At 47.7% G+C, this 26101-nt stretch overlaps 1 protein-coding gene across 8 annotated transcripts in view; it reads left to right on the top strand.

Moving 5' to 3' along the window:
• TMEM266 (transmembrane protein 266) overlaps positions 1-26101 on the top strand; it is a 144474-nt gene that overhangs the window by 99792 nt on the left and 18581 nt on the right. For all 8 annotated transcript variants that reach the window (XM_079912993.1, XM_079912996.1, XM_079912997.1 and 5 more), the window contains one exon: positions 11988-12177. In XM_079912993.1, the coding sequence (XP_079769119.1) occupies positions 11988-12177 (190 nt within the window). The remainder of the gene's footprint in view (positions 1-11987; positions 12178-26101) is intronic.

Genomic DNA, 26101 nt, shown 5'->3' on the forward strand with positions numbered 1-26101 from the left:
GGCGTCAGCTTCGTGCTTACCTGTGCATCTGGTCAGCCAGGAGTGTGCACAGGACAGGCCCCTGCCCTCAGGAGGCTCTGGGTGACTCGGGGCATTTAGCAGGCCCATGGTAGACAGCAGCAGGCCCGTGTAATGCATGCTTCAGCAGGGACACGTCGGGGGCTCTCGGTGGGGTGGACGGGTTTCCAGAGGCGCTGACATTGAGCCACGGACCCCTGGAGAAGGGCGCCAGGTAGAGGGGACAGGTGAGGCACGAGAGTGGGCATTGTGCTGGGGGGATCAAGGCTGTTCAGGGTGTGAGCAGAGGCGGGGAGTGGGGGGATTTGGAGGCAGGCTTGGGGAGGGCCGCAGGGCTGACCAGGGAGTTTGGGCTTCATCCAATTGGGAGGGAAGAAGCCTGGAGTGTTGGAAGCAGGGCCGGGGGGATTTGCTCAGATTTGAGGTTTTGGTGTATCTTTCTGGAAGCCTTTGAAGGACGGTTGGGAGAGGCAGGAGTGGAGACGGGAAGCCCGGTAGAGGCGGTAGAACCACCAAGGGGAACGCGGCCTGGGCTTGGGGCAGAGGGAGGTGGAGGGGTCAGGGAGAGGACAGCTCAAGTGTCATCCAGGACCCGGCCAGAGCGTGGTCAGGCAGCTCTCAGTCTGCTGTCTCATAGGAAAATGAATGCTCTGCTTCGTTGCATTTGGCCACGTGAAAGACACAGACGCAGCGCCGCATCTGCCCTCCATAAATGCATGGCCACGTTAACAGCCCACGTGCTGCGTGGCTGATGGCAGGCCACCCCTCCTGGTTTCCACTGTGACCCCGTCCTGAGCCCCCGGGGACCCCACATTCCTGCCGTCCCGGTTCACGTCACCCTCTATATGTGGCCTCCTTCCCAGGGATCTGGGCCAGAGGGAGACTCCCTTGGATTCTGCACAGGAAAGAGCCAATAAATAAAGACAGATTCCCTCTACGTAGTGACATCTGGAAAAGAGATAAGCAGAAACAAACCATTTTAATTTAAAAAACACCTGAAGCCTGTCATCTTAGTTAAGACAGCAAAAAAGGGCCAGATGGGCTGGAATCCCAGCAGGCTGCCAGGGAGGCGGGAGGGGCTGGCCAGAGCCACACGCTGGGTCACTGGGTTCTGCAGAGAAACCACGAACGCTGCTCTCCCAGAGCCGTGCCCGCTCCACAGGGTGGAGCAAATAGACACCTCATTTTCAGCTGGATTTTAAGACCAGGCTTGGGACTTGACTGAGCAAAAAATGCCCTTAAAGAAATGCGAATGCTGGCTCGTGGAATGTCAGGGATGGCTAGGCCCCTTGAGAGAATAGTGCCTGGAATGGTTAGGATGTTAGGGACAGACCTGAGTGCAAAGCCAGCTTGGCTACTTGTGGCTTTGGGTACCAGGGGGACCTCTGTGGACCTTGGTTTTCCTAATCTGAAAAATGGGGATAATAATACAATCCTTGAAGGATGGCTGTGCGATCGCTTAGCCTAAAGCCTGGCACGTGATAAATGGTGACTCTATGGGAACTAACCACCCATTTCTCCACGTACACCCATTTTACAGATAAGAAAATTGAAAAGTGGTGACTTGCCCAAGAGCCCAGAGCTAAGAGAGGGCTTTTAGAGCCAGGAGTGGATCCAGGTGTCCTATCTGTGAAAGGTGTTCTTCCCCAGCTCACCTTGCTAAGGATCATGGTCTATGACATTTTTATACCCATGTCACTTCTCAGGGCTCGGTGAAAACATTGATTAGACTGTGCACCAGGGTGTCTTTAACCCACTGCCTGAGGACAACTCTTCTCTTGCAGGCACAAACCTGGCTGCCCTCAGCTGCCTCAGTAGCATTTCCAAAGAGTCTCTTGCTGCTGCCCTCACTCCCGCCCCACCCAACCCCATTCCAGGTCATTCTGTTCATCTTTGTCACAAACTCTTGCGCGCTCTCTCTCTCTCTCCCAGCAGGAATTCTTAGGGCTTAATGAAGCAATTTCCAAACTGAATTTGTATATGCTACCTAAGAAATTGAAATGTACCCAAAATTCCAATGAAGTGTGTAGAATCTCAGTTTAAACAAGACACTCACTTTGCGTTCACCTTGCTCTCTCCCTGGCATGTATTTGTAAAACTGTTTGCCAACACTTCACTCATCTTAGCTATTTTTAAAAATAAACTTTATTTTTTAGAACAGTTTTAGATTTATAGGAAAATTGTGGTGATAGTACAGAGTTCCCATATACCCTGTACCCCTTTTCCCCACCTTTTCCCCATGATTAACATCTTACATTAGTATCATACATTTGTTACAATTAATGAACCAATATTGATATGTTATTATCAAGGCCCACACGTTGTTCAGATTTCCTTAGTTTTTATCGAATGTCCTTGATCTGTTCCAGGATCCCATCCAGAACACCACATGACATTGAATCATCATGTCTCCTTGGGCTCCTCTTGGCTATAAAAGTTCCTCAGACTTGCCTTGTTTGTGATGGCCTTGACAGTTTCGAGGAGTTCTGATCAGGTATTTTATAGGATGTCTCTCTGTTGGGATTTGACTGATGCTTTTCTCGTGATTAGATTGGAGTTCTGGGTTTTGGGGAGGGAGACAGAGGTCCCGTGCCATTCTCATCCCATCATATCAAAGGTACATACTGTCACTATGACATCACCGTGGATGTTGACGCTGACGTAGTGTTTGTCAGGTCTCTCCGCTGTAAAGTGACTCTTTTTAAATTCATCTTAGCCTTTTTAGAAAGCTTAAATTGCTTCTTACCGTGACCCTGTGGAGACTCTTGGGTGACATGCTTTGCTAGCTTCTTGCATGAATATCTCACACATTTTATCTTCTGTGCCACATGGCATCTCATTCTCACCACAGGCCATGCCCAAGGTGCCCCAGAACTCCCTTGTGCTATAGATGAGGGGGCCCTGGATTTGGCAGTTGGAGGAATCTGAGGCCGGTTAGGAGATTAGGATGGAACAGGGGTCTCTTACAGCTCATTCTAATCCTTTCCTCCCCCCAGATCACACTGACCTTCTGGTCTTCACAGGGAGACAGGATTCAGTGCTTCCCTCATTCCCTCATCTCTCCTGACTACTGGCTCACCTCATCCTTAGCAGATTCCTACTGGAAAGAGGAGCCCAGAGGGGCCAGGGTTGGGGCGGGGGAGGGAGGGGGACACTGTTGGTCAGTCTCACCTTTCCCAAGCCCTGGCTGACCTTCTGCAGCCTTCTTCCAGATGGCTCATTTCTGTGGTGGAAGCAGGTCGCCTCAGACCCCTGCATTCAACAGTCCTTCGACTGGAAGGTCCTTTCACTTTTATTTTGCCCTGTATCTGGATTTTGTTCTCTGCCCGTCCAGCCAGAATTTTCTTAGGCACTCATCTCTCTGGTACACAGATGGATTCCAGAGGTGGGGTGCTAGTTCCTGCCCTTCAGAGAGATGGTATGAACTTTTTGTCTCTTTCTTTGTACTGGCTGCTTCAGAAATCAAAGCTATTTCAGATGCAGTGGTTAAATCAATGCAGTGATATATTCTTCCAACTTGTCTTAAGAAACCACTTCTGAGGTTTCAGTACATCCCTGCCCAGGACCTTGCTCTGATTCCAAAACATACTCTGAAGTCCCCATTGTACTTGCTCTTTGCTTTATAAGCCTTGCAACAACTTTTGGTCCAAAATAATACGATCCAACTCAGCTCATGGTCGAAGTTTGTTTCTCTTCCCTGCTGGGCCCTGTGGGACCAGTTAAGTTCTTCTTCTTCAGCACCATCCAGTGAGACCACTGGCAAAAGACCCAGGGAGGTGGGGCTCAGTCTAGGGTGACTTGAGGCCCAGCAAGGAGGCCAGTGGAACTCTGTGAGCCCCTTAGGTCAGCCTTAGACCTGGGGCAGACGGTGGTCTCTGAAAGACGAGTCCTGTGCGGGGGCAGCTCGGAAGGTGGAGAGCATCCTCTTACCGTGGGAATCAGCAAGTGGGATTCTAACCTCAGCTCCACCAATAACCCTCTTAACCCCTGGACCTCAGGATCCTCATTGGAAAAATGGAGGAAACAAGGCTTACGTCACAAGGGTGCTGTGACTATCAGATTAATTCAGGTAATATATAAAGTCTGGCTCACTGGAGTCTCTCAGTAAATGTTAAAAACGAGAGAGCACAAAAATAATACTAAATCATTTATATAATGGTGACCATTTGCAAATGTGCTGCCACGTGTTTTAGCTCATTTTGACTTTGATGGTCAACGTTGGCAGGCTGGGTATTATTAATCCTTTTATAGATGGAAAGGCTGAGTCTGAGAGAGGCTGCTGCCTGCCCAGTGTCTCACTGTTTGTCATGGAAGGAAGGGCTGGGGTGGAACTCAGAGTTCAGTGTCCATTTTCCTCCACCAGAAATAGGGCATCCGTACAAGTCACTGTTAGAATGAGTAACACAAACTGCTCCATTAAACAAATCCAGACATCTCAGTGGCCGAACACAAGAGGAGCGTGTTTGTCACCCACACCGCAGCCCAGTGCAATTGCTTTGGGGAGGGGGTAAAGGGACACTGTTCCACACAGTCACTCTGGCCTCCAGGCTCTTCCCGTGTCATGGTTCCTTCTTCTTCTAAGTGTTTGGAGTTTTCTCCCTTCAGCCAGGGGATTAAGAAAGGGAGGGTAGAGAATTGTGCATAGATTTTTACTGGCCGGGCCTGAAAGCGGTGACATTGTTTCTGCCCCCATTTCGTGGGAGGACTCAGTTACACAGTCACACCTAAGGCACCAGATGCTGACAAAAGTAGTCTGAGTGGCCAAGGAGAAAACAGTCACCTGCACAGTCACCTAATAGGCTCAGGATGTTTCTACCTCCATTCCCCGCTTCCCACTAGCAGGAGGTACCATCACAATGATTAATCCTTCCGGGATGATGCAAGTCTCCCTGGCCTGTTTCCTGAAGAAACAGGACGATAACCTGGGCCCTAAGCGATAGGCATTCCCACTGGAGGCAGGTGGGGGGCAGTGTCCACTCCACGGTCCTTCGAGGGCCAGCAGCCCCTTCAGCAGGTCACAAGCAGCAGGAAAGGGGTTCTATCCTGGCTCTGGGGGTGTCGCTAGATGCTGACTCGTTCCAGAGAGCCCCCTCTTTTCTTGCAGAGGCCACAAGCCCCCCAGCTCAGCACAATAGTCTTTGTTACCCGGATTATTCAAGATCCCCACTGTGGGAAGTGAATTTTTTTTTTTTTAAACATGGGCAGTGATTTGTAAAACAGCCGATAGCTTTAATGACAAGACTATTTAGCTGATAAAATTAGCCATCAGAGGAATAATTTATGTTATCCTTTTGCCATAATTTAAATTTATGGCCAACTACCAGTCATCTTCACAGTGGATGGAAAGGGGCCAAGGTCGAATTCAGCTTCACCCTGCTCCTAAATCATTAGTTTGCAACTGTCTCCTGAGTTTTATTGTTACCAACAATGGTGAAACTAATGGAAATAAACATTGGATGCCATCCCAATAGCAGATGGGTTTGAAGGCAGGGCAGTCTGTGCAGACAGCACTAATAGGATGGAAGAAAATTATTGCTATTGCATTAGATACCATCGAGCTTCTGGCCAAAGTGTGCATTGATCAGGCCAAGGCCCTGTCAGTTGTACTTCACAAACCAGACCATTAAAGGCAGAGATGGGCTGGGTGTGCCCGCCCTGCCGCCCCCCCCCACCCCCCCCAGCACCGGCGTCTGGCCCCGCCTGGGCATGCATTAAAAGCCCAGCCCAATGGAAGGGGCCTGACTCACTCCAGTAATGCACGCTGAGGGCTTCCCTGTGGATCCCAGCAGATCTGGTCAGGTTATCTGATTAGAAATACTTAGCTAATAATGTGCATTAAGAAGGGCTGTGACTGCACTTTCCTTCTTCCCAACTCATAGAATGGTCTGTTTTTCCCCACTGGCCCAGTTTGCCAGTGGAAAATTTGCTTCATTTTATCCTCAAAGCCACCATGCACTTTCTGTCCCAGAGGCCCAGGCTCACGTGAACCTGGAGAGCCTCAGCGCTACGGGTGTTTCTCCTTATCTGTGTTTAGCAGTTTGACTATAGGGTTTCTAGGTGTGGGGGTTTTGTATTTATCCTCCTTAGGGTTCGGATTTGTGGGTTGGTGTTTTCATTAGATTTGCAAAGTTTTTGGCCATCATTTATTTATTGCTTCTGTCCCATCCTATCAGTCTCCTTCTGGAGCTCTAATTACATCTTAGACCTTCTGATCATGCCTCACTTTTTCCTTAGACCCTATTCTGTTCCCCCATTCTCTCTCTTTTTTCTTTTTCTGGCTGTAACTTTTTTTAAAAAAATAAATTTATTTATTTATTTTTACTTTTGGCTGTGTTGGGTTTTCGTTGCTGTGCGTGGGCTTTCTCTAGTTGCAGTGAGTTGGGGCTACTCTTCGTTGCGTTGTGTGGGCTTCTCATCGCAGTGGCTTCTCTTGTTGCAGAGCACGGGCTCTAGGCGCACGGGCTCTAGAGCACAGGCTCAGTAGTTGTGGCGCACAGGCTTAGTTGCTCCTCAGCATGTGGGATATTCCCGGACCAGGGATCGATCCCGTGTCCTCTGCATTGGCAGGCAGATTCTTAACCACTGCACCACCAGGGAAATCCCTGGCTGTAACTTTTAGTATTTTTCTATAGACCTATCCTCAAGTTCAACATCCTTATCTTCTACTGTGTCGTCTGCTGTTAAACCCATCCAACTGAGTGCTCAATTTCAAATATTGTATATTAAGGTCCTAAAAGTTTCATTTGATTCTTTTTCTAGGTTCTATTTCTCCACTGAAATGCTACAACTATTTTGTCCATCTTTTCCCACACTTTTCTCTAACTGCTTTATGATTTGATAATCGATCCCTTTTTCCTGCTTGTTTGCATGAATAGTAATTCTTATTGTACGTTACACATTGTTGATGCATTTTAGAGGTTCTGGGTTATGTTATCTTTCTCTAAAGAGTTGGCTGTCTGACAGTGAGGCATTTCCGTAGGAGCAGGGGATGGCCCTGAAGACAGCACCAAGAATTAACTGGCCCTTTCACTTTGTTCCCTCCCAGTTACAGTCCCAGAGCCAGCACAGAGCTTGTTATAGACCAGAATTCAGCTGCTCCGTTAGCCTTACTGAACACACAGTGAAACTGAGGCCCAAAGAGGAAAGGAGACTTACCAAAGTCAGAGTGAGGGAGGGGTGGTGGGCCGAGAGTTGAGGCTCCTCCTCCAGCCCTGGCTTTTTCCCCACATGGGGGCCCTCCTGCTCTTTCCTGGCCCCCGTTACCATGAAGCTCCCCCATATTCTGTTTGAGCTGAGTCACTTCCATCTCTCCCTTAAGGCTTCAAGTTCCCTGACACAGGGTCTGGGGGGCTGGAAGCCAGAGACATGGGTTCTGGGCCCAACTCTGCTCTGATGCACCATGTGGTCCTAGCCTTTACCCCACACTGTCCCCCAGCACAAAAGCCTCCTGCCCATCACGGGGCCTCAGTTCACCCATCTGACTAAAGAGGCCCTGCTCTCCTAGGACCCCTTGACAGCCCTTCATCAACTGGAGAAGCACACGTGGCCATGTTCAGCATATGGGAATCAGGAACCAGGCTCTGAGGGTCCCAGCTAGAACATCCAGACAGTCCCCTGGGCTGTCACAGCCAGTGACCAGAGCTGAGAGCCATTTAGCCCATCTGCAGTGTCTCCGTAAGGAGTCAGCCGTTCCTTCTCAGGGTGAGGGATCAGAGCATCCAGCCACCCCATGCCCTCTGGGTGTGAAGCTTGTAAAAATATGTCCCCAAAGCAGGTTGCCTCCTCCCTCACCCGCATTCCAATCCATGCCCATGCTGACACTTCTACCTCCTAAACAGTCTTCATCTTCATCTCCACTGTCTCTACCCTAGTCCAAATTCTGGTCATCCCTGGCCTGCACTGCTGCAGCAGCCTCCCAGCTGGTATTCCCATGTCCGCCCTGGCTTACCCCCATCCAGTTCATTCCCCGCTCAGCTGTCAGCACAGTCCTCTCAAGATGCTCGTCTGAATCACCACTCCTCCACCCCTCCACCCTTCTGTTCAGAAGATTTCAGTGGTATATTGTTTCTCTTTAAATAAGGGCTGAAGTCCTTAAAATGTCTTACCATGGCTACAAGGCTCTGCCTGGTGTGACCCCTGCTGACCTCCCCCAACACCTCTTACCTCCCGGTCTCTGTCTCCCAGACACACCGTGCCTCTTCTGCCACAAATGTCACCCAGAGCTAGCCCTTAGAACTCTCCTGGGACATTTGTTCCCTGCAGTGCCGCAGACAGTGCCTGTCGCTTGGGCCACCCAGGACTCACTGTGAAGCTGGGAGAGGCAGTGTCATTCCAATACACATAACAGGATTTTAACGTTTCCCTCGCCATGCTTTACCTGACTTCTTAGTGAATAAGTGAATAAAGGAGTGAATGGGGGAACTACCATACACTCGGGTTCATATTTCTAGCCTAAAACTTATTTCAGTGTACATGCCTATGTCTGCACATGTGGGCTTGGGCAGCCATGGCCTCTGGCGTCTGGCCTGAATTCCAGTGGGACACTCATGGGCAGCTCTGTATCAATTACAAGTTATCAATAATGCATCTGTTCAGAGTGGCCTAGGAGGCCATTAGCTAGGGCTGCTGGCCCTGATGAGCGGCCTTGGAGAAAGTGGGCTGGGTATGCCCATGGGAAGTTCAGATCATCCTGGGCAGGAGGGGCTCCCAGCCCCAGCAGAGCTAAGGAGGGTTGCCTAATGGGCCCTACGTGACATCTGAGACCTTGCTGCGAGAAGGGTGGCTCGAGCCCTCTCCCCCTGCACAGAAGGCCACTCTATAATAAGCTAGTCTCGCTTTCTCACTTTCTGAGACCAGTGGCCCCATTCGAGTACTGGGTTGTTGAGATCCAGGTCTGAACCTAGTCTGAGACCAGAGTTAGGGCCCAGTGTGTGATCAGGATGTGGTCTTAGTATGTGACTTGGGTCAGGACTCAGTGTGTGACCAAGCTTGGGGCTCAGTGTTGGGGCTCAGGCTTTGCCTCAGCTTTGGGTTAAGGTTGGGGCCCAGTTTGTGGCTGGAGTTAGGGCTCAGCCTGAAACCGCAGAAAAAAGCTGGGCAAAGCTGACTGGTTTCACACACTGATTTATTGATTCATTCAGCAGTATTTACCGAGTCCCTTCTGTGTACCAAGCAACAAAACAGGCAAGATCCCTGCTCTTACAGAGATTATATTCTATATTCTATTCTTATATAGATTCTATTCTATATCCCTGCGCTTACAGAGCGGTGAGGGTGGCAGTGGTGTGCTGGAGCTCCCACTGACTCGTGAGAGCCAGCTGTGCACATTTCTTCACAGTTCTGCATGACATCATGTTGGTAGTTTGCAATTGGCCATGGTGGGAGTATTTATACCAGAGATTAGCATGTACTATAAATCAGGCCTCTTTTTTTCTATACCAGCACACTACTGCAGCTGAAGTGACGGACCACACGTGTTTATCTGATCTCCTTCCCCAAACTCCACCGAGATGATAGTAAAGAAAAAAATCATAAACACATAAGAATTAAGAAACTCTCTTTAAGTCCTGTCCATCAGGACAAAAAGGATACAGATTTCAGTGGATTTAGGGAAATGGGGAGTGATTTAGCAGAGTGGAGAATCTGTAACTCTAGTGTCTAAAGAGGCGGATAGTGAGGGAAATGGGCTAATTCCCCCCTCAGTACCCTTTAGAGTTTGGGAGGAACGAGGTGAATGTGAAGCTCACCACAGGGGAGAGGGGTTGGCTAGAAGTCTGTACACATAATATTTGAACCCTCCGTGTCCCCTCCCAAGTTCTGCACACTCCCCCATCATACAAGAGGCAAGAGGTTCGTCCTCTGGAGAAATTGAACCAGAGGGCTCTGCAGGTGGGCACTGGGTTAGGCAGAGGCCTGGGGAGAGGTTCAGGGCTGAAAATGAGGATTAGGTGAAAGTCCTTTCATCTAATGGCTGGACCCTCTGCCCCATTTTTCTGCCCTGCTCCCACCACAGAGGCAGCCAGAGGTGTGTCCTCAGGCAGGAGGCTGAGGAACTCTGGGAAAACCTGAGTGTTCCCAGAGACAAAATTTGTGAACACTGACATTGGGAAGTTGCCCCGATGCCTGGCCACCCTAGTGTTAGTGAATGCTTCAACTGTGTGTTTCACTTTTGTCAAAAGAAAAATAATAAAACATTAAAATAAACAAAAATATCAGAAGGTGCCAAGCAAAATGTAGAGAATTCGAACAGAGGGATGTGATGGAGTGCCTGGGGGGCTGCCTTAGGTCAGGGGTCGGGGAAGGCCTCCAAGAGGGGGAGCCAGCCGTGTGATATGGGACCAGAGGTCCCTGGGAAAGGGACCTGAGACCAACACACACTTCGTGTGTTTAAGGAATGACGAGAAGGCCTGTGTCACAGCGGGAGGTAAAGGGAGAAAGAATGTGGTGAAGTGAACCAGGTAAGCAGAGCCAGAACATGCACCTGTTACGTAAGCCAAGGTCTATGGACAAGGTCTATGGACAAGGGGGTGACATGATGTGATCTAGGTTTACGAGAATCCCTCTGAGCCCTGTTGGCGAATGGACGGTAGAGGGCTGTAGGGCTGCAATCATCCAGGTGAGAGCTGGCAGTGGAGGTGGAGGGAGGTGGGCAGGCTTGTGGTAGCACTTAGGGAGCTGGACCTGAGGGCAGATTGGACGGCAAGGATAAGAGAAAGTGTGGAAGCAAGGGAGGAGATTGCATTTTTTGGGATACAGCTAAAATGAGATGAAAACACCTGAGGGGCAGGTGTGGGGATAGAGCGAAGTGTCCTGTTTAGACTAGGTTGAGTTTGTGACACCTGTGCCCCAATTCTGTGTTGCTGTCAGGTAGGCAGTTGGAGGTTTGATCTGACATTGCAGGGAGGGGCCAGGGCTGGAGATTGGGATCATGGGCAAGTAGGTAATCTCCTAGGTCGGGAGCCCAGGCCCGGGGACTCCCTGGGACTCCTCTACCTGCCTCCCTGCTTCAGGCCTTTGGAGGTTTGACTGGAGGTTGTGGGGTTATGCCAAAGCGATGCAATGTGTGTTTGGAACACTAGGTGGCAGTGAAAGATCTCCTTCCTCCTGAGCCCATGGCCAGGCCCTTCAGTGTCAGACCCAAACTTTGCCTTCACCCAGATGGCCCAGGGAGGCCCCAGCGTGTGAACAGCCGTCTCAGCCACAAACTCAAGAGGCATCTGGAAGCCTCTCTAGGCAACCTTCCCCAACAACAACAAAACATGAAACCAAAATAAAAATGTGTGCAGCTTTTTACAAAGCCTTTATGAAGCCCTCAAGTCCTCAGAGAGCTCTGTGGGGTGATAACAGATAAGAACACATGGCAGTACGCCGCAGCGTGGGAACTAGAGTCCAGTCTAGTCTGGCCAGCCCTCGGAACACCTCCTAGAAGAGGGGATGTGGGCGTTGCTGGAAGACAGATGTGTCAGGGCGCAGCCCAGTAAGCCACAAGGGGCTCCCACCGGCTAGTTACACTGACCCTGAATATTGCGGGGTTTCCCGTCTTCCACCAATCATCAGTGTGGGACACCAGAATAAGGCTCTTGGGTGGCACGTTTAGGCAAGTAACCAGAACGAATCCCGTTCCCTGACTCCTCTTCCTCCGATGCTCTTCCCGCAAACCACGGCTGTGTTTCCTCTCACGGCCATCTTGTCTTCACTATGGGGCCAGACTACACAGTATCCGAGGTGAGACACAGGAACGTGTTTTTTAGTACTCGGAAAAGGCTCCAGAAACGTCAGAGACTCTTGCGACTAGTGTCGTTGGGAGATTTGTAAGGAACGCCCCCTCCAGCCTTGGGATGCTCAGCCCATTCCTCCCCGCTCCCCCAAGAGCAAAGCGCCCAGACGTCGGGCTCGGGCCGGGTCCACGCCCCCACCCCCCACCCCGCCCCTGCGCAGCCCACCACCCACCGCCCCGCTCTTTCTTGCAGTTTGAGATCCGGCAGCTGCGGGCGCACCTGGCGCAGCAGGACTTAGACCTGGCGGCCGAGCGCGAGGCGGCGCTGCAGGCCCCTCACGTGCTCAGCCAGCCGCGCAGCCGCTACAAGGTGGTGGAGGCCGGTACGTGGGCCGAGGAGACCGCGGATGAGAGCGTCGTGGAGGAGCTGCAGCCTGTGCAAGGTGAGCCCGCCCGCGGCCTCCCCAGTCCCGTCGTGGGGAGCCCCGTCCCCACCCCTGCCCTAGGGCTCTGTGCACAGTTTCCCGGAGTTGGAGCACGCCTCCTGGCAGGACCGTGCCCCCATCTCGGCCCACGATTGTGGCGGTGGCGGTGGTGGTGACCCTCAGATCAGTGCCCCCGGGACTACCTTTCTGATCCTCGGAGAAAGCGTTCAGGTAAGCTCCCTTGACCCGACCTCTACATGATCTCAGTGGCGTGTACTCATTTCATGCCTGTGGGCCACTGGCTGCTTTGCGTGCACTATTTCCCCAGTCCTCGCGGTAACCGCCTGCAGGAGGCTTGACTTTCCTACTTTATGGATGAAGGAACTGCGACCCAGAAAAGTTGTCCAAAGGTGCCTCAGTAATAAATGGCAGAGCTAGGCTTCCAGCCAGATGCCTAGGACTTTCCTACTGGACTGCCCAGCCCACTAAGGCCCAGATAGTAAGTTCAGGCCTGGGGCCCAGAACAGCCCAGAACCTATGCTTTGGGGATGGTAGTAAATTGATGGGCAGGTGATGTTGGTGGAAATGGGAGTGCCGGCCATACCCTGGGGCGGAATCCTCTGTAGAAGACCGACCAGCTGTGTCACCTTGTAGAGGGGAATTAACCTTTCTGGGTCTTGGTTTTACCAGCTGTCAAATGGGAACAATGCTGAGCTTTTCCCACAGGGTTGTTGTGAGGCTCCAGGAAGCAGGTGAAAGTGGCTTCCAGAATTGCAAAGTAGTCCTGCAAATGTCAGGTGGTATTATTTCGTGATTGGGGGTGAAAGTACCCTCACCTGGTGATGCAGCCGTGTCAGGTTTGGGCCTTTGGGAGGTTTGGAGAGACTGTGTTCTCATGGGCTCAGGCCAGGAATCAGCCTCGGCTCAGGGGGCACAGCAGGGGAGATCTGTGGTCTTGCTGGAGCCCCGGGGGAATCCTGGGAGCCTGAACATGAACGCTCATGTCTGAGTCCTCCCTGCCCCAACTTGCACCTGAAAATGTTATCACCAAAATGATGGTTAAGGGATTTCTTCACTTTACCAAGATATTTTTTAAAGTATCGATGTCCCCTAATAATTCAGAATACATTTTTGGGTCCCCATTTTTTACCTAAAGGTAAGGGAACTAAGATTCATCAAACTCCTCCAAGAGAAGCTTTTTACAGAGTGATTTCATTTCGTCCTCACACCTCCTTTCTCTCATACGGAGGAGGAAACTCAGACCCAAAGAGGTCGAGAGAATTTCATGGGGTCACACAAAAGAAATGGAGGTGCTGGGCTTGGAACCGAGGCTGTGGGATCCTAAACTCCAGCTTGATGTGGGGCCCGCTTTGCCTTGGCGTGCTGAGTGCTCCGTGCCAGGGCAGCGGCAGCCAGCAGGGCTGGGCAGGTTGGGCAGCAGGAAGCCAGAGCTCCAGACTGCCACTCCCCGGCTCTGTGATTTGGGGCTTCCGTGTTCCCTTCTGCAAAGTGGACTCATCACTCCAGCTGTCTGCCTTACAGGAAGTCTGGGGAACTGATGGATGTGAGAAAGCTCTGTAGGCTGTAAGGCACTGTGAACAGGTTTTGGGGAGCGGGGTGATTGCTATTATGATCTTTTGAGAGACCTTCCAACCTTAGAACTGTAGAATTTCGGGGGTAGGAGGGACTTCTGAGTCCAGCTCTTCAGCTGATACGCTAATCCCATCTATTACACCTGCCAAGAGTTTTACCTTCTTCTAAGAATAGGTACCCCGAACCTCCCAGAGAAGCCCATGGCAACCCAACATCAGATGGCTCTGCCTGTTAGAAAATTCTTCCTCAGGCTGTGCTGAGGTCCGCCCCCGGCACCCACCTCTCCCACATGGACAAAGCTTTTATATATAGGCCTGGTGGGTGCCCTCCCAGCTGAGATATCCTTTCGGAGACTGGCCTCTGAGTGTTTTCTCCTCCAGAGACTGTCACCTGCATTCCCACAACCAGTCCTCAGGGGACAAGCTCTCCAAGTTCTTGCTGTTCTGCCCCTCCCTGAGCATCCCAATGTTTCAGTCACGCAGTTCTTGGGGAGCTGCAAGACCAGGGCAGAGTGTCGAGGGGCCACCCCTGCCTTTTTTCTGGACCCAAGACCCCTGTGACAAGGCGAGAAAACTCCTGAGCCTTGTGGTGGCTGCCTGGCCTGAGCTCACAGGTGACCCAGGCCCACATGGCTCTGTCGAGCCCCGTGTCCCTGCAGCCCATCCTTGGGCAGCGCACTTTCTGTACCCCCGTGTGGATTTTGACATTCATTTGTGTTCAGCTGTAGCTTGTTTGATTCCTGCCTTTACTCCGGGTTTCTAGGACTTTGTAGATCCTGACTCGTCACCAGTTCCTTCCGGTTTTACTGCCTACATATATCGTGAAACATTCCCCTTTTCCATGTGCACTGTTCAGCCTTCCTTATCTCTGGACCTCGGCTGGCTCCCTGACCTCAGCTTTGCCCCCATAGGTGCCCTCTTCAGTCCTTTGTCCCCCCCTACACACACACAGTCATCTTTCATAAATCCTTCATGTCACTCCCTGAGTTAACACCTTGGCTGGTATCTCCTAGGGCTGCCGAAACAAAGTACTGCAAACTGGATGGCTTAAACAACAGAAGTTTACTGTCTCGCAGTTCTGGAGGCTGGAAGTCTGAGATTAAGGTCTTGGTAGGGTTGGTTCCTTCTGAGGGCTGTGAGGGAGCATCTGTTTCAGGCCTCTCCCCCAGCTTCTGGTGCTTTGCTGCTAATCCTTGGCATTCCTTAGCTTGTAGAAGCGTCACTCTGACCTCTGCCTTCTCTTCACATGGTGTTCTCCCTCAGTGTGTGTCTGTGTCCAGATTTCCCTTTTCATAAGGACCTTAGTCATGTTGGGTCTGGGGCCCATCCTACTCCAGTATGATCTCATTTTTTTTTTTTAATACATTTATTTATTTTTGGCTGCATTGGGTCTTCGTTGCTGTGCACGGGCTTTCTCTAGTTGTGGTGAGCAGGGGCTACTCTTCCTTGTGGTGCACGGGCTTCTCATTGCGGTGGCTTCTCTTGTTGCAGAGCATGGGCTTTAGGCGTGCGGGCTTCAGTAATTGTGGCTCGTGGGCTCTAGAGCGCAGGCTCAGTAGTTATTGTGCACGGGCTTAGTTGCTCTGCAGCATGTGGGATCTTCCCAGACCAGGGCTCAAACCCGTGTCCCCTGCATTGGCAGGCGGATTCTTTTTTTAAAAAATTAATTAATTTATTTTTGGCTGTGTTGCATCTTTGTTTCTGTGCGAGGGCTTTCTCTAGTTGCAGTGAGCAGGGGCCACTCTTCATCGCGGTGCGTGGGCCTCTCACTGTCGCAGCCTCTCTTGTTGCGGAGCACAGGCTCCAGACATGCAGGCTCAGTAGTTGTGGCTCACGGGCCTAGTTGCTCCGCGGCATGTGGGATCTTCCCAGACCAGGGCTCGAACCCGTGTCCCCTGCATTGGCAGGCAGATTCTCAACCATTGCGCCACCAGGGAAGCCCAGCAGGCGGATTCTTAACCACTCTGCCACCAGGGAAGTCCAGCCTCATCTTAACTAATTATATATGCAACAATCACATTTCCAAATTAGGAAATCACAGTCTGAGGTACTGGGGGTTAGGATTTCAACATATGACTTTGGGGGGGAGGACGCAATGACTCAACTCATAACAGGTGGCATATAAGACCCTTGATGGTCTTGTCCCAGGCTGGCCACTCCCCCGACCCCCGCCATCTCATTTCCTTCCAGTCTGCACTCTGTCTTCACTTGCACTCTAGCTGAGTGAAACATCTTTGCGTTTGGGAAGTGTTCTGCGCAGTAGTAAGTCTCTGAGCCTTTCCATATGTTGTTCACTGGCAGGACAGGCCTCCCTGCCAAACTTCTTTAAACATCCTTAAAACCCGTCCCAGAGTGAGCTCCCAGTCACCACGCCCTTCTCTTGAGACCTTATACGATCTCCCACTAGGCCCCAAGTGTGCCAGGTCGCTCCCACACTTTATCTTCGGCGCCCACTGCGCCTGGCCCTCAGCAGGCTCCCCTTAAAGTCTGTTGCATGGAATGTAATCTGCAAGCCCATAACTGATCGAAGAACAAAATAAGGCTTGTGGACATCACTTGTTTCCCTTGGGTCCTGCAATCCTGGGTTTTCTCTCGGAGCTCGGGGGCATCTGGCAATAGCCCACTCCAAAAACCCCACTCCTGGCTTTCAGCTCCCCATGCTGGTGCTTGTGGAATCCAGAATAAAAGAATATAATAGAACAAGAATAGAAGAATCTTCCTTTTGAAAGTTCTCCTGGAAGTCAGTGGCAGCTGTTGCCCACTTTGTCTTGCTTTCCAAGGATGCGAAGAGCAGGTTTACAGTCTCCTGGTCCATCACAGGACCTTCCTCCTGATGGAGCAGAGGGGGCTGGAGCAGCCGCTTCCTCGCTCTCCCTAGTGGTCAGCCTTCTTGCCCTGCCCATGGCAGCTGCTCACCTGATGCTTGAGCCTGCCCGGTGCTGTTCTGTCTTCAGCTGAGCTCACCTTGAAACACCTGAGCTCAGCTGAGCACCTCCAGTACAGCCACACATTCTGCAGCACCTCTCTGTCTCTCTCATCAGGAGACTGAGCTCTTGAGATAACAGCATGGCCGTTGCTATCCCCCAGCCAATGACCTCCAGACCCTGGACACCTGATGCCACATTTGGATTCACAGGGAGTCAAGATCGGGGGTCAGAGAGTCTGCAAACAAACAAAGCCTTTAAAATAATCCCACACATTCTAGTGCTGTGAAGCTTTGAGTGCCTCCCTCTCTACCCTGTTCCTCCTCTCTCTGCAGTCCCCATAGTGGGCAACTTCCAGGAGGAAGTGGAGGGACACAGAATAAGAAGGGAGAAAGTGACTGGCTGCATGTGCCAGCTAGGGTGTTATGGGGTCTGTGCTGACCCTCCCGGAAACTAGAGGCATGTCTGAACGAGGCACTCAGGCCTCCCATAGAGGTGGCAAACGTGCACCCCTGGGAGCAGTTGCAAATGCCCTTCCCATCTAGTCCTGTCTCCTTTATCTCCTCTGTGACACCCCCTACTTCCCAGCTCTCTAGATGCACACCTGCCTGCCCCAGCCCACTCAGTAGAGCACAGCGCGTTCCTGGTCTGCCACTTGATGGCCAACCCCCAGAGCTGTCAATAGAAAAGGCAGTGCCTCTGAGGCAGAGGGCAGAAGCCTGGGGGGCTAGCAAGTGGCATGCGTGATTCACAGCCTCAGATGGGCCAGAGAGACAGGGCACCCCAGCTGATCTCTCTTTGACCAGGAGCTGTGTCCAGGGAGGGATTTCCACGTCATTAGAAATTATGGCTAGACAAGCTAGGGGCTCTCTGGGCCACGCTGGAGACGGAGAAAGGTCAACGTTCATTGCTCACCATGACCTTCAGGCCAGCGAGGGTCCTGAAGCTCACCATATCACACTAGTACAGACCATCTGGGGATTAACCTGCAGGCAACAGCGATAAGTCTCAGGACCCTTGGGCAAGGGCCTTGCTCCAGGGGGGGATGGCAGCCCAGGAGGGCGGGAGTGCCATCCTCAGCCCGGGCAGAAGCGGCTCCTGCAGTCTCAACAGTTGCCAGCAGGTCACAGTCAGACTAATGCCGACCAGCTTCTGTTTAAACTTGCTCCAGCACAAATCATTTTTAAAACCCAGGCGGCAAAGTTGCAGGCTTTGGGGCCTGCCAAGTTCACAGTGCCCCTGTGTAGTCATTAATACTTCCCTCCCAAATTTATTAGTCTTGAAGCTCACCCATAACTTCTGAATTACAGCCCCTGGTGGGAGTGCCGCAGCTTCCACCATATATCACAGTGAGCCTCGGTGTCCCCCCGTGCTGCACCAGCGCTCAGAGAAACCCCCCCAGAGGTGCACCAGGCCTGCAGAGCTGGCACCAGTGTTTAACCTTGGGAGAGGAGGGGCCTGTGTGCCAATGGAGGCAAGCCGGGGTTTCTGCCATCACTGGCCTCCTGATGTGTGTGCCTGATGGGGGCCCCTGGGGACCCCGGGGAGCCCCGGAGCTGTAGAACTAGAACTGGGCAGCGAGGCAGCTGACAGGGCAGAGCTGGTGTGGGTGGTACTGAGGGAAGGACGTGGGTTTAAGACTCAGGGCTGGGTTTGAATCTCAACTTGGCCTTGAACAAGTTACTTAAACTCTGAGCAGGTCTGGCTTTATGGTGGGGTGACCCATACAGTCACCGAGGGCCTCACATTTGGTTCGATGCTCTGCTGTCACTCTTGAAATTCTTAATGCTTTTTTTCTTTCAGTGAGGTATAATTGACATATTAGTTTCAGGTATACTAGGTAATAATTTGATATTTGTATATACTGCAGAGTCACAATAACCCTGGTTAACATCCATCACTATACATAGTTACAGAATTTTATTTCTTGGGATGAGAACTTTTAAGATGTATTCTCTTAGCAACTTTCAAACATAAAATACAATATTAACTATAGTGACCATGCTGTATCATATCCCCATGACATTTATTTTATAACTAGAAGTTTGTACCTTTTGACCACTTTCACCCACCCATTTCACCCACCCCCCAGCCCCTGCCTCTGGGAACCACCAATCAGTCCTCTGTATCTGTTTCTTTTTAGTTTTGTTCTGTTTTTATTTTCTATTTTATTTTTTTAACATCTTTATTAGAGTAAAATTGCTTTACAATGGTGTGTTAGTGTCTGCTTTATGACAAAGTGAATCAGCTATATGTATACATATATCCACACATCCCCTCCCTCTTACGTCTCCCTCCCACCCTCCCTATCCCACCCCTCTAGGTGGTCACAAAGCACTGAGCTGATCTCCCTGTGCTATGCAGCTGCTTCCCACTAGCAATCTGTTTTACGTTTGGTAGTGTATATATGTCCATGCCACTCTCTCACTTTTCCCCAGCGTACCCTTCCCCCTCCTCGTGTCCTCAAGTCCATTCTCTACATCTGGGTCTTTATTCCTTTCCTGCCCATAGGTTCGGAAAACCTTTTTTTTTTTTTTAGATTCCATGTATATGTATTAGCATATGGTATTTGTTTTTCTCTTTCTGACTTACTTCACTCTGTATGACAGTCTCTAGGTCCATCCACCTCACTACAAATAATCGTTTCTTTTTATGGCTGAGTAATATTCCAGTGTATATATGTGCCACATCTTCTTTATCCACTCATCTGTCGATGGACACTTAGGTTGCTTCCATGTCCTGGCTATTGTAAATAGAGCTGCAGTGAACATTGTGGTACATGACTCTTTTTGAATTACGGTTTTCTCAGGGTATATGCCCAGTAGTGGGATTGCTGGGTCATATGGTAGTTCTATTCTTAGTTTTGGAAGGAACCTCCATACTGTTCTGCGTAGTGGCTGTATCAATTTACATTCCCACCAACAGTGCAAGAGGGTTCCCTTTTCTCCACACCCTCTCCAGTATTTATTGTTTGTAGATTTTTTGATGATGGCCGTTCTGACTGGTGTGAGGTGATACCTCATTGTAGTTTTGATTTGCATTTCTCTAATGATTAGTGATGTTGAGCATCCTTTCATGTGTGTTTTGGCAATCTGTATATCTTCTTTGGAGAAATGTCTATTTAGGTCTTCTGCCCATTTTTGGATTGAATTGTTTGTTTTTTTGATATTGTGCTGCATGAGCTGCTTGTATATTTTGGAGATTAATTCTTTGTCAGTTGCTTTGTTTGCAAATATTTTCTCCCATCCTGAGGGCTGTCTTTTCTTCTTGTTTATGGTTTCCTTTGCTTTTTTTTTTTTTAACATCTTTATTGGAGTATAATTGCTTTACAATGGTGTGTTAGTTTCTGCTTTATAACAAAATGAATCACTTATACATATACATATGTTCCCATATCTCTTCCCTCTTGCGTCTCCCTCCCTCCCACCCTACCTATCCCACCCCTCTAGGTGGTCACAAAGCACCGAGCTGATCTCTCTGTGCTATGCGGCTGCTTCCCACTAGCTGTCTGTTTTACGTTTGGTAGTGTATATATGTCCATGCCTCTCTGTCGCTTTGTCACAGCTTACCCTTCAACCTCCCTATTATCCTCAAGTCCATTCTCTAGTAGGTCTGTGTCTTTATTTCTGTCTTACCCCTAGGTTCTTCAGGACATATTTTTTCCTTAAATTCCATATATATGTGTTAGCATACGGTATTTGTCTTTCTCTTTCTGACTTACTTCACTCTGTATGACAGATTCTAGGACCATCCACCTCATTACAAACAGCTCAATTTCGTTTCTTTTTATGGCTGAGTAATATTCCATTGTATATATGTGCCACATCTTTATCCATTCATCCGATGATGGACACTTAGGTTGCTTCCATGTCCTGGCTATTGTAAATAGAGCTGCAATGAACATTTTGGTGCATGACTATTTGTGAATTATGGTTTTCTCAGGGTATATGCCCAGTCATGGGATTGCTGGGTCATATGGTAGTTCTATTTGTAGTTTTTTAAGGAACCTCCAAACTGTTCTCCATAGTGGCTGTACCAATTCACATTCCCACCAGCAGTACAAGAGTATTCCCTTTTCTCCACACCCTCTCCAGCATTTATTGTTTCTAGATTTTTTGATGATGGCCATTCTGAGTGGTGTGAGATGATATCTCATTGTAGTTTTGATTTGCATTTCTCTAATGATTAATGATGTTGAGCATCCTTTCATGTGTTTGTTGGCAATCTGTATATCTTCTTTGGAGAAATGTCTATTGAGGTCTTCTGCCCATTTTTGGATTGGGTTGTTTCTTGGTATTGAGCTGCATGAGCTGCTTATAAATTTTGGAGATTAATCCTTTGTCAGTTGCTTCATTTGCAAATATTTTCTCCCATTCTGAGGGTTGTCTTTTGGTCTTGTATATGGTTTCCTTTGCTGTGCAAAAGCTTTGAAGTTTCATTAGGTCTCATTTGTTTATTTTTGTTTTTATTTCCATTTCTCTAGGAGGTGGGTCAAAAAGGATCTTGCTGTGATTTATGTCATAGAGTGTTCTGCCTATGTTTTCCTCTAAGAGTTTTATAGTGTCTGACCTTATATTTAGGTCTTTAATCCATTTTGAGTTTATTTTTGTATATGGTGTGAGGGAGTGTTCTAATTTCATTCTTTTACATGTAGCTTTCCCAGTTTTCCCAGCACCACTTATTAAAGAGGCTGTCTTTTCTCCATTGTATATTCTTGCCTCCTTTATCAAAGATAAGGTGACCATATGTGCATGGGTTTATCTCTGGGCTTTCTACCTGTTCCATTGATCTATATTTCTGTTTTTGTGCCAGTACCATACGTTCTTGGTTACTGTAGCTTTGTAGTAAAGTCTGAAGTCCAGGATCCTGATTCCTCCAGCTCCGTTTTTCTTTCTCAAGATTGCTTTGGCTCTTCAGGGTCTTTTGTGTTTCCATACAAATTGTGAAATTTTTCGTTCTAGTTCTCTGGAAAATGCCATTGGTAGTTTGACAGGGGTTGCATTGAATCTGTAGATTACTTTGCGTAGTATAGTCATTTTCACAATGTTGATTCTTCCAATCCAAGAACATTGTATATCTCTCCATCTGTTTGTCTCACCTTTAATTTCTTTCATCAGTGTCTTAAAGTTTTCGGCATACAGGTCTTTTGTCTCCCTAGGTAGGTTTATTCCTAGGTACTTTATTCTTTTTGTTGCAGTGGTAAATGGGAGTGTTTCCCTAATTTCTCTTTCAAATTTTTCATCATTAGTGTATAGGAATGCAAGAGATTTCTGTGCATTAATTTTGGATCCTGCTACTCTACCAAATTCATTGATTAGCTCTAGTAGTTTTCTGTTGGCATCTTTAGGATTCTCTATGTATAGTATCATGTCATCTGCAAACAGTGACAGTTTTACTTCTTTTCTGAATTGGATTCCTCTTATGTCTTTTTCTTCTCTGATTGCTGTGGCTAAAACTTCCAAAACTATGTTGAATAAGAGTGGTGAGGGTGGGCAACCTTGTCGTGTTCCTGATCTTAGTGGAAGTGGTTTCAGTTTTTCACCCTTGGGAACGATGTTGGCTGTGGGTTTGTCATATATGGCCTTTATTATGTTGAGGTACGTTCCCTCTTTGCCTGCTTTCTGGAGGGTTTTTATCATAAATTGATGTTTAATTTTGTCAAAAGCTTTTTCTGCATTTATTGAGATTATCATATGGTTTTTATCCTTCAGTTTGTTAGTATGGTGTATCACGTTGATTGATTTGCGTATATTGAGGAATCCTTGCATTCCTGGGATAAACCCCACTTGATCATGGTGTATGATCCTTTTAATGTGCTGTTGGATTCTGTTTGCTAGTATTTTGTTGAGGATTTTTGCATCTATGTTCATCAGTGATATAGCCTGTAGTTTTCTTTTTTCGTGACATCTCTGTCTGGTTTTGGTATCAGGGTGATGGTGTCCTTGTAGAATGAGTTTGAGAGTGTTCCTCCCTCTGCTATACTTTGGAAGAGTTTGAGAATGATAGGTGTTAGCTCTTCTCTAAATGTTTGAAAGAATTCGCCTGTGAAGCCATCTGGTCCTGGGCTTTTGTTTGTTGGAAGATTTTTTTCTTTTTTTTCGGTACGCAGGCCTCTCACTGTTGTGGCCTCTCCCATTGCGGAGCACAGGCTCCGAATGCGCAGGCTCAACGGCCATGGCTCACGGGCCCAGCCACTCCACGGCATGTGGGATCTTCCCGGACCGGGGCACGAACCCATGTCCCCTGCATCGGCAGGCGGACTCTCAACCACTGCGCCACCAGGGCAGTGTTGGAATATTTTTAATCACAGTTTCAATTGCATTGCTTGTGATTGGTCTGTTTATATTTTCTATCTCTTCCTGGTTAAGTCTCAGAAGGTTTTGCTTTTCTAAGAATTTATCCATTTTTTCCAGCTTGTCCATTTTATTGGCATATAGTTGCTTGTAGTAATCTCTCATGATCCTTTGTATTTCTGCACTGTCAGTTGTTACGTCTCCTTTTTCATTTCTAATACTGTTGATTTGAGTCTTCTGCCTTTTTTTCTTGATGACTGTTGCTAATGTTTTATCAATTTTATTTATCTTCTCAAAGAACCAGCTTTTAGTTTTATTGATCTTTGGTATCATTTCCTTCATTTCTTTTTCATTTATTTCTGATCTGATTTTTATGATTTCTTCCTTCTGCTAACTTTGTGGGGGTTTTTTGTTCTTCTTTCTCTAATTGCTTTAGGTGTAAGATTAGGTTCTTTATTTGAGATTTTTCTTGTTTCTTGAGGTAGGATTGTATTGCTATAAACTTGCCTCTTAGAACTGATTTTGCTGCACCCCATATGTTTTGGGTCATCGTGTTTTCATTGTCATTTGTTTCTAAGTATTTTTTGATTTCCTCTTTGATTTATTCAGTGATCCCTTGGTTATTTAGTAGCGTATTGTTTAGCCTCCATGTGTTTGTATTTTTTGCCGAATTTTTCCTGTAATTGATATCTAGTCCCATAGTGTTGTGGTCGGAAAGGATACTTGATACGATTTCAATTTTCTTAAATTTACCGAGGCTTGACTTGTGACCCAAGATATGATCTATCCTGGAAGAATGTTCCTTGAGCACTTGAGAAGAAATTGTATTCTCTTGTGTTTGGATGGAATGTCCTATAAATATCAATTATGTCCACCTTGTTTAATGTGTCATTCAAAGCTTGTGTTTCCTTATTTATTTTCATTTTGGATGGGATGTCCTATAAATATCAATTAAGTCCACCTTGTTTAATGTGTCATTCAAAGCTTGTGTTTCCTTATTTATTTTCATTTTGGATGATCTGTCCAGTGGTGAAAGTGGGATGTTAAAGTCCCCCACTGTGATTGTGTCACTGTCGATTTCCCCTTTTATGGATGTTAGCATTTGCCTTATGAATTGAGGGGCTCCTATGTTGGGTGCATAAATATTTACAATTGTTATATCTTCTTCTTGGATTGATCCTTTGATCATTATGTAGTGTCCTTCTTTGTCTCTTATAATAGTCTTTATTTTAATGTGTATTTTGTCTGATATGAGAATTGCTACTCCAGCTTTCTTTTGGTTTCCATTTGCATGGAATATCTTTTCCCATCCCCTCACTTCAGTCTGTATGTGTCTCTAAGTCTGAAGTGGGTCTCTTGTAGACAGCATATATGTGGGTCTTGTTTTTGTATCCATTCAGCCAGTCTATGTCTTTTGGTTGGAGCATTTAATCCATTTACATTTAAGGTACTTATCAATATGTATGTTCCTATTACCATTTTCTTAATTGTTTTGGGTTTGTTTTTGTAGGTCTTTTCCTTCTCTTGTGTTTCCTGGCTAGAGAAGTTCCTTTAGCATTTGTTGTAAAGCTGGTTTGGTGGTGCTGAATCCTCCTAGCTTTTGCTTGTATGTAAAAGTTTTAATTTCTCCATCGAATCTGAATGAGATCCTTGCTGTGTAGTGTAATCTTGGTTTTAGGTTCTTCCCTTTCATCACTTTAAATATGTCCTGCCGCTGCCTTCTGGCTTGCAGAGTTTCTGCTGAAAGATCAGCTGTTAACCTTATGGGGACTCCCTTGTATGTTATTTGTTGTTTTTCCCTTGCTGCTTTTAATATTTTTTCTTTGTATTTAATTTTTGATAGTTTGATTACTATGTGTCTTGGCATGTTTCTCCTTGGATTTATCCTGTATGGGACTCTCTGTTCTTCCTGGACTTGACTGACTATTTCCTTTCCCATATTAGGGAAGTTTTCAACTATAATCTCTTCAAGTGTTTTCTCAATCCTTTTCTTTTTACTCTTCTTCTTCTGGGACCCGTATAATTCGAATGTTGGTGCATTTAATGTTGTCCCAGAGGTCTCTGAGACTCTCCACAATTCTTTTCATTCTTTATTTTTTATTCTGCTCTGCAGTAGTTATTTCCACTATTTTATCTTCCAGTTCACTTATCCTTTCTTCTGCCTCCATTATTCTGCTATTGATTCCTTCTAGAGAATTTTTAATTTCATTTATTGTGTTGTTCATCATTGGTTTTTTGCTCTTTAGTTCTTCTAGGTCTTGTTAAATGTTTCTTGTATTTTCTCCATCCTGTTTCCAAGATTTTGGATCATCTTCACTATCATTACTCTGAATTCTTTTTCAGGTAGACTGCGTATTTCCTCTTCATTTGTTTGCTCTGGTGGGTTTTTACTTTGCTCCTTCATCTGCTGCTTATTTCTCTATCTTCTCATTTTGCTTAACTTACTGTGTTTGGGGTCTCCTTTTTGAAGGCTGCAAGTCTGTAGTTCCTGTTGTTTTTGGTGTCTGCCCCCAGTGGGTAAGGTTGGTTCAGTGGGTTGTGTAGGCTTCCTGTTGGAGGGGACTGGTGCCTGTGTTCTGGTGGATGAGGTTGGATCTTGTCTTTCTGGTGGGCAGGGCCATGTCCAGTGGTGTGTTTTGGGGTGTCTGTGAACTTATTATGATTTTAGGCAGCCTCTCCGCTAATGGGTGGGGTTGTGTTCCTGTCTTGCTTGTTGTTTGGCATGGGGTGTCCAGCACTGGAGCTCACTGGTCATTGAGTGGAGCTGGATCTTAGCATTGAGATGGAGATATATGGGAGAGCTCTCACTGATTGATATAACGTGGGGCCGGTAGGTCTCTGGTGATCCAATGTCCTGAACTTGGCTCTCCCACCTCAGAGGCTCAGTGCTGACACCCGGCCGGAGCACCAAGACCCTGTCAGCCACACGGCTCAGAAGAGAGGGGAGAAAAAAATGAAAGAAATATTTTAAAATTAAAATAAAGTTATTAAAATAAAAAAATAATAAAAAGTAATAAAAAAAAGAGAGCAACCAAACCAGTAAACAAATCCACCAGTGATAACAAGTGCTAACAACTATACTAAGATAAACATAAAAATCAGTTACTAATCTGTCACATACAGCAAATCCTAA

The sequence above is a fragment of the Stenella coeruleoalba genome (genome assembly GCF_951394435.1).
Source record: "Stenella coeruleoalba genome assembly, chromosome: 2".
NCBI classification, from domain to species: domain Eukaryota; kingdom Metazoa; phylum Chordata; class Mammalia; order Artiodactyla; family Delphinidae; genus Stenella; species Stenella coeruleoalba.